The sequence below is a fragment of the Cryptomeria japonica genome, chromosome 11 (assembly GCF_030272615.1).
Source record: "Cryptomeria japonica chromosome 11, Sugi_1.0, whole genome shotgun sequence".
NCBI lineage: Eukaryota > Viridiplantae > Streptophyta > Pinopsida > Cupressales > Cupressaceae > Cryptomeria > Cryptomeria japonica.
In genome coordinates this window covers 560,834,198-560,842,895 of record NC_081415.1, presented here as the reverse complement: position 1 = coordinate 560,842,895, position 8,698 = coordinate 560,834,198, and the positions used below count along the sequence as shown (strand labels likewise).

The window sequence follows — 8,698 nt, the reverse complement described above, 5'->3', positions numbered from 1 at the left end:
CTCCTTACCTAGTTTCAGTTTATGCAAACTTGTGTATCTCTTATACCTGTTTGTGTGAATGCATCCTTTCTTGCTTTCTCAACATCTGTGATAGTTTTTACCCCTCTTAAAGTGGCATCTGAGAACATTGTTCATTCCTCTGCTATTGTTAAGAATTCCAACCTTGACTTAGTCTTAGAAAGCTAGAATTGGATAGAAATCTGTGTAACTTTTGGGCAGTTTTAGCGATGTCCTGTGCAATTATAGGTGGGGGTAGATAAACTTTCATTCTAGGTGCAAACCTCATTTCTCTTCTTTCATGCAACCCTTTTCCCTGTTAGAACATAGGTAGTTTTATTAGTGTTGGGTTAGTCCAACACTCAACACTTCAAATTGAAGAGGAAGCTGACCTTCTCTGGAGATTCAACCTCACATTTAGCAAGGTCCCACACTTGAGAGGTTGATTCCTTGTTTCACAAGGTTGGTGATCAATACTTATCACCAATGGTGCAAAATTTTGTGAGAACAGTTTTTGGCAAGCTCGATGGGACACACCAATCTTTAAAGAATTCAAGAAAAATCCAGTTCCACTTCAAGCCATCAGTCATAACACAGTTTTTGGCACGCCGGATGGGACAAATTTCAACATACTTGTTGAGGATCTAGTGCTTTTCCTGAGCAATTCAAATTTTGGAGGAAAGAAATCAAGCACTTTACGACTCTGAGGACAAAGTTCAGACTTTGGTGAGGACCAACTATTGCTTGCATGCCAATAATACAAACTAGAGCATCTTCGAGAGGTAATTTCCAATACTTTGAACTTTCATATTCAAATTTTAGAAGAACTAGAGGTAGGCTCTCGTTGTCATCTACAAGGGGAACTCAAGGAGAATCACCTATACTCTTAAGGTCTCAGTCTACCCCTCCTTTTATCAGACTTTCTTGATCTAGAGGCCCTGCCATCCATATCAACAAACCCCTATTTGCTATGGCAGTCCCAAGAGAACATACCTTTCTTACCTTCAATGGTGGCAGTCCCCTAGTTTTAACTCAAAAGAATGACATTCTAGTAGTAGTCTTGAAGGCTATTCCATATTTTATAGGGGAGACATCTACCTCTCCAGAGGAACACATACAAGATGTAACAAGCATATGCACTATGTTTGATGTAACTCAAGACAATATTGCACTAAGGCTTCATTCCTCCTCATTCAAAGGAAAGACCCTTAAATGGTACAAAGGACTAACTCCTAAGTCCATTCACAATTGGGATGAGTTAGGAGAAAATCTATGCAAGAATTTTGAAGATAAAAGTGATCATCTATCACTTATGGAGCAATTGACCACAATCAAAAGAACATGTGATTTTAATTATTGATTTCAAAAGACATGGGATAGGATCCCATCATTGCCAAAGCCTTCATTAAATCATATTTTTTTGTATTTTCTTAAGGCTTTAAATAGTGATATTGCAGCTATGATTCAGTCTATGGGAGGAGATAATCTCCTTAGGGCATTTGATATTGCCATAAGGGCATAAAATTGTTTAATACAGGCTAGAAAATTGTCTCCTAGGCCTCCAATGCCCTTATTTCTAGAGGCTCCTACCCAACAACCTATTTTAGCTCCCATTCCAGTGGCTTCCATAGACCATTTGCTCACACCCGCACCATCTCCGTTATCTTTTGAAATTAAGGAACCGTGGGCCTCTTTTGAGGCTTCAATGTAGAAAATGATCAATCCATTACAACAACAACTACAAGGATATGGAAATGAATTGGTCTCAGTCAAGAGACAATTACCACAGGCTAACAATAGGCCTTATCATCCCCTAAACCAGAATTATCAGCAACAGAGGCCTAATTTTCAAGGGCAGAACCAATGGAGCAATGCTAGGCCCTTGAACAATTTGAGTCCCACAGCTGCAAGCACCTTAAAGGCTATAGTGTCAATTCATAACAATATTGCTCAGGAATAGGATTGGTGTGTCCCATGCAATCAACCACACTATCAAACCTTATGTAAGAATAGTGAGTTTTATCAAGCCCTAGTAGCACAAGAGGAGCCAACAACATCAGTGCAACAATAATTTGCAGACTGTCCCAGTCATACACAGGAAGATACAACTTTTATGAATTGGTAGGAGGTTTTTTTGAGTGGAATAAATTGGACAAGTTGGGACAATGTGGCCAACAACACAAGATCAAAAAGGAGGGCCATAGATCCTAGTGCTAATTCTATAGTAGCAGCTCATACTCCATTTGTATCTCAAGCTTCACAACTTTCCCTATAGACTACAATGCCAAAGACCTCTGATAAGGTGGCTTCTCTGAATACGGAGCATGATTTGACTCAAAAGGTCATGCAAGGAGAGCCACCTAAGGCTCCTATAATACCAAGGTTGAACCTTGTTGTTGCAAAGGTCCCTGCTAAGGCTACCATTCCCTTTAATATCATTGAATAGATGAAGAGGTCTAGCCTCAATGTATCTATGTGGGATGCTCTTGCTATTCCATCTCAAAGAGACCTACTTTAGGAAGCCCTAAAGAGGATGGATGTTGCAGAGGATACCGGTCACAGTTGCAACTCTTCAATTTTTACAAGCCTAGTGCAGCCTTTGGAGGTAGAGAATCCAAACAAAATCAGTAAGCCTCCCCCTTTCTATTAGTCATTAATCATAGGGAATAAACTTGTTCATAATTGCATGATAGATAGTGGGGCTAGTAGTTCAGGTATGCCAAAAGAGATAGCTGACCGCCTAGGTATCAAGTATGAACCTATAACAAGAGGAGTTGTGCAGCTTGATGGTACATCAGTTCAGACTATGAGAGTCATTAAAGATTTAAATCTAGCCTTGCATGCCTGACCAGGTTGTAGTGTGTTGCAAGACATCTTAGTGATTGACCTCCTTGCCTATTTTGCCATTTGTTTATCTAGGGAATTCACTACCAAGATAGGTGGTTACCTATCTTCTAATTGGTCTCACATGTTGTTTAGGATAAGATATGGTACCAAAGTAACCATTAGGATGAACCTGTTGCCAATGATCATATAGATCCCTATACCCTAATTCCTATCAACATGAATTTCACTCTCCATGAGGAGAAAGAAGAAATTTTAATAAGAGAGCCCGCAACTTAGTTGGGTGAGGTTCCTAATTGCCTACTTGATGAGTGGGAAAATGAATTTCAGTTTGACCCTATTGATGAGGTCAATGATACCAGTCTGGTTACATATTGTATACATGAAGAAGACACCCCCATTCCCAATCTTTCAAAGGAAGACAATGCTATGCAGGGGATATGGGACATTTTCTTTGATGGTTCAAGGAACAAAAATGGTGTAGGGGCCGGTGTATTGCTGATTTATCCCAAGGGGAAGAAATATTTCTTTTCTTTCAGACTTCAGTTTAGTTGCACTAACAATGTAGTTGAGTATGAAGCTCTGATTTTGGGTCTCCAAACTGCACAAAGGAGATGAATCAAATCTTTGAAGGTGTATGGAGATAGTGAGTTGGTTGCAAATTGGATTAGAGCTTAGAGTACTACCAAGAACAACCTTCTCAAGTCCTACAAACATAGACATGGGACCTAATTGAAGGATTTGAGGCCTTCAATATTTCTAGTGTCCTTAGAAATCATAATAAACATGCTGACCAATTAGCAACAATTGGTGCCCAATATGACATTCCATCTCATGCTGTAGTAGAGAAAGAATAACATATCAGACTTGTGGTGAGACCAACAACGCCTAATAACAAAGTGAATTGGCAGGTCTTTAGTTTTGATAAGATAATTATGAAATTCTTGCAAGATGAAGTAGAGTTCTAACAAAAGAAGTTGGACGTGTTGCAAGGACCAGTATGGAGATCAAATCATGTAGCTAAGCTGAAACAAGCTACCCAAGGGGCTGATCACCTTGTAAGGGATCTTCAACACTGATGATCAAATGAAAGGGAGAGCAATGAACCTAGCCGCCAAGAAGGGAGACTACAGATCAGTCTCCATATCTAATGGAAGAGCTCTCAACTTGGGAAAGGTATGTTCCCAAAATGATCAAGATACTTTTGTCAATCTTTGTCAAGAGTATACTGATATTTTTGCTTTTACATATAAGGATCTAAAAGGGTTTGACCCTAGCTTTGCTCAACATACCATAGAGTTAGATCCCAGTTCTAAACCAATCAGACAAAAGAAAAGGCCTATAAATCCCAAAATTGAGTCTTTGATGAGAAAGGAGTTATCCAAGCTTATATAATCTAGCTTTATTTTTCCAATTAAGCATTCTTCTTAGGTAGCTAATCTTGTTCCAGTTAGGAAGAAGAATGGGGAAATCAAATTTTGTGTAGACTTTAGGGACCTAAATAGAGCCTCCCTCAAAGATCATTACCCCCTCCCTTCCATGAAATAAATTTTAGCCAAGGTTAGTGGCTTAGAAAGATTTTCATTCTTGGATGGATACTTAGGGTATAATCCGATCCTAGTCAAAGAATCAGACCAATACAAGACTACATTCACTACTAAATGGGGAACTTATGCCTATTGTAAGATGCCTTTTGGACTAACAAATGCAGGTGCAACTTTTCAAAGAGCCATGTATATGACTTTTAAGGGAGTATTAGAAGAATTTATACTAGTATATCTTGATGATATAACTATATACTCCAAGCATGCGGTAGACGACTTTGCTCATCTTGAGAAAGTTTTCAAAAGGTGTAGGAAATATGGTGTGTCCTTGAACCCCAACAAGTGTGTATTTGCCACTGATCAAGGCAAACTACTTGGACACATTGTATCCAAAGATGGTCTAGCCATAGACCCAGAGAGAGTGGAAGCCATTGTGTCTCTTCCACTTCCACATCACATGAAAGGACTTCAGAGCTTTCTGGGTAGAATCAACTTTGTTAGAAGGTTTATCCCAATGCTCATAGCCTTGGTCAAGCCTCTCATAACCATGTTGAAGAAGGATTTTTACTTCAAATGAACCAATGAGGGGAAGGAGGTCTTTGATTAGATCAAACAAGCCATTTCTCAGGATCCCGCCCTAGTAAATCCAAACTATGAGAAGAATTTCATTCTTTATACCTTGGGAGGAAAATCAAGTATATCTGTTGTCCTAACACAATTAAATCAGGAAGGATTGGAGCAGCCCATAACTTTTATCAGTGAAGGCCTAAAGGAATATGAACTTAGGTACAACTATGTGGAAAAACAAGTCATCATAGTTGTGAGAGCACTAAAAAAGTTCAGACACATGCTCTCAAACAACAAGATTCAGCTCCTAGTCCCACATGCCAACGTCAAGGATTTCCTTCTCAACAAGGAAATAGGTGAGAAGAGAGATGGATGGATCACTAAGGTAATGGAGTATGACCTTGACATCAAAATTACTAGGTTAGTGAGGGGAAGAGGACTCTATGAGAAGTTCAATTCATCTTTTGGGAAAGAGTTAGAGACCCCCCTCTTGCTGCAGGAAGAAGAACAAGTTGATAACAAGGGAGATGAACAAACCGGTTGGTTACAAGTTATGTCTTCCTTCTTAAAGAATGGTAGCTATCCTTCTCACCTTGATAGAACCAAGAGAAGGCATCTCAGATTGCAGTCCATCCCCTATGCCTTAGTGGATGGTATATTATTCAGAAGGGGCCTGGATGGTGTCTTGCTGACGTGCATCCATGGAGATCAGACCGACAAACTGCTAGAGGAATTTCATAATGAACCCTCAGGTGGCCATTTCTTAGCAAGGACCACAACCATGAAAAATAACGAGAGTAGGCTATTATTGGCCTTCTCTATTCAATGATGCCCACAAATGGTTTAGATAGTGCAAAGAATGTGCACTTTTTGCAGGTAAGAAAAGGTTAATTGCCCTTCCTCTTAATCCCATTTTAGTTGATCAACCCTTTGCACAATGGAGGCTTGATTTGATTGGACCTATCAATCCAATGCCAAGTGTAGGCCACAAGTGGACTTTGTCTGCCATAGACTATTTAACAAGGTGGAAAAAGGTTGTTTCTTTTAAGGATGCAACCAAGAATTCAGTGGTTCAATTCCTTAAAGGGATTATGACCAGATTTGGAGCCCCTTCCACAATTATATCAGACAATGCTAAGGCTTTTGTGGGATCTCATATTAGTCTATGGGTAGTCCAACAAGATGTGTTTCTCAGAACATCATCAAATTATTATATGCAGGGCAATGAGTTGGCTAAGTCCTCCAACAAAAATCTTATTAGAATTATCAAGAGGACTCTTGAGGATAATCAGAGGTCATGGAACCTCAAGTTTGGAATAACCCTATGGGCCAATCGAATTAATACCAAGAGAGCTTTGGGAAACTCACCTTTCATGCTGGTATATGGGAGGGAAGCTAGGCTTCTCGTATTCCTTGATTTGCCATCCCTGGACCTAGCACACAAATTGGAGCTCCTAGAGAATGATGCCTTATTGGTAAGATATGCAGAACTTACAGAGCTTGAAGAGGTTAGGGAGAAAGCCAAGCAGGCTTTAAATGCCCATCAGGGATAGGTGAAGAGGTATTTTGATAAGAGAGCCAAGTCGAGGACCTTCCAGGTCAAAGATTTAGTCCTAAAATGGGATGCTAATAGAGCGAAACCTGGGAGACACTCAAAATTTGACGCAATATGGAGTGACCCCTATGTGGTTACAGGCTACAAGGAGGCTAATGCTTTTAATTTAGCCAGGTTGAATGGCGAAGATCTCCCCATTGTGGTGAATGGGATTCACCTTGAATCATACTCTTAAGGGTTGTTGTTGCAGCCGCCTTATAAATATTATAGTTTATGTTCTTTTGCTTTCCAACAAGTGCGTGTGCATAGGCTATTCTCTAGAATGGCAAAGTTTTGACTTTTGCAGGGGCAAAGATTTATTTTTTGTTTCAAGCCTTGACTTTGTGCCTAATGGACTCCTTAAGGCTACTGATCAATGTGCCAAGTAGGATTGTACCCCCTCCGAGTCACGAGAAATGTTGGCAAAATTTTATGCCAACCTTAGCAGGTTCTGACTACGTGGGATAAGGAAAGTCAGCGGCAGGGTTTTTCCCTTATCCCGCGAAGTAAAACATGAGTTAGAAGGACTGCACGGGATAAGAAATAATGGTAAGATTTTTTTTTATCTCGTGGAGTTACAAAGTCATCAGCAACAGGCCGCGGGATAAAGAAATCTAAAATGTGGCGGGCCCCAGTCGGCTAAGTGTTAGCCGGATTCAAATAAGGTTTGTGGGATAAGAGGAATTTAAAGAAAAAGCATAAATGCTTATCCTGCAAGGTAAAGCAAAGGCATCTAAGGTCTGGTAGGATAAGAATGAAACATAAGGTCGACAGAGAAAAATGTAACAAGTCTTTATTCTATAGGGATAAAAAGAATATCTCCAAGGGCCGCGAGATAAGAAAAGACGAAAGCAGTAATGTAAAGGCTTATCCCCTGAGGATAATAAAGCGTCCCCACAGGGCACAAGATAGGGAAACAAGGAAAGACCAAGTAAGGCTTATCCCGTGGGGCAAAAAATGGACCCACAAGGACCTTGTGGGATAGGAAATTAGAGTCGTTTAGGGGTCAAGCACAACCAGGAAATCGTGGACTTGGGATACCACATCAGACATCTATGGTCGTTGGATCTTCATATGGGCCCGATTCGATGGCCATGTTTTAATCTTGCATCGGGCCTATTAGATGCTTTCCTTGAGAGATCTCACACGTCCATCTTTGTGCAAATCTCTCATATCAATGACAAATGTTTGAATTCACATTGGCCATTAGGTTTTGAATGCTCTGCAAGAGGGTGGTGGTTGACCCAATGGTCGAGGATGTTCTCTACTCAGTCGACACCCATTTCGGATCTGATCTCACTCCAACCACCGGATTTCAGTGCTATAACTCCAGAGGTGACCCTTGCAGCCTAATTTCAAACACCACCATGCCTTTTCAATATAGAACAAAGATATTTTGTCCCCACAAGTGTGCTTGGCTATGCTTGTCGATAGGGATTACTTCACCAAGGGGTTTTTTGTTGCTTTTTTCTAGGAAAAAGACATCTTCTAGAAGGTTTTCCAACACGTTATCAGATCTATCGATATGATATTCTCCCCTCTCAAATTTTTGTAACCTAACCCTGGTTAGGGTTAGGGTTTTCATCAGTTGTAACCATCTTGGTTATGGTTGAACTATAAAGGCAATTTTGTAATCTGTTTATAGGAACTTCTCCTTCTTTCTCTTACACTAATCTATGATTTATGCAACTATAAAATCACCTTGTCTCTGCATTAATAAAATTGGCTCTCCTTACCTAGTTTCAGTTTATGCAAACTTGTGTATCTCTTTTACCTATTTGTATGAATGCATCCTTTCTTGCTTTCTCAACATTTGTGATAGTGCTGACCCCTCTTAGAGTGGCATTTGACAACATTGTTCATTCCTCTGCCATTGTTAAGAATTCCAACCTTGACTCAGTCTTAGAAAGATAGACTTAGATAAAAATCTGTGTAACTTTTGGGCAATTTTAGTGATGTTTTGTGCAATTACAAGTGGGGGTAGATCAACTTTAAGTCTAGGAGCAAACCTCATTTCCCTTCTTTCATGCAACCCTTCTCTCTCCCTTTTCCCTGTCAGAACATAGGTAGTTTTATCAATTTTGGATTAGTCCAACACTCTGCACTTCAAATTGAAGAGGAAGTCGACCTTCTTCGAAAGATTCAACCTCAC

General features: G+C 40.0%; 1 protein-coding gene across 1 annotated transcript; it reads left to right on the top strand.

Annotated features, from left to right (window-relative positions):
- The first annotated feature begins 6,043 nt into the window (after window positions 1-6,043).
- Window positions 6,044-6,505, top strand: LOC131860326 (uncharacterized). Its single transcript, XM_059214727.1, has one exon. It carries the CDS (start codon window positions 6,044-6,046, stop codon window positions 6,503-6,505), a length of 462 nt encoding a protein of 153 aa, XP_059070710.1.
- The last annotated feature ends 2,193 nt before the right edge of the window (window positions 6,506-8,698 follow it).

Coding starts and splice junctions, on each gene's coding strand:
- LOC131860326 (XM_059214727.1), top strand. CDS start 6,044: ATGACCAGATTTGGAGCCCCTTCCACAATTATATCAGACAATGCTAAG.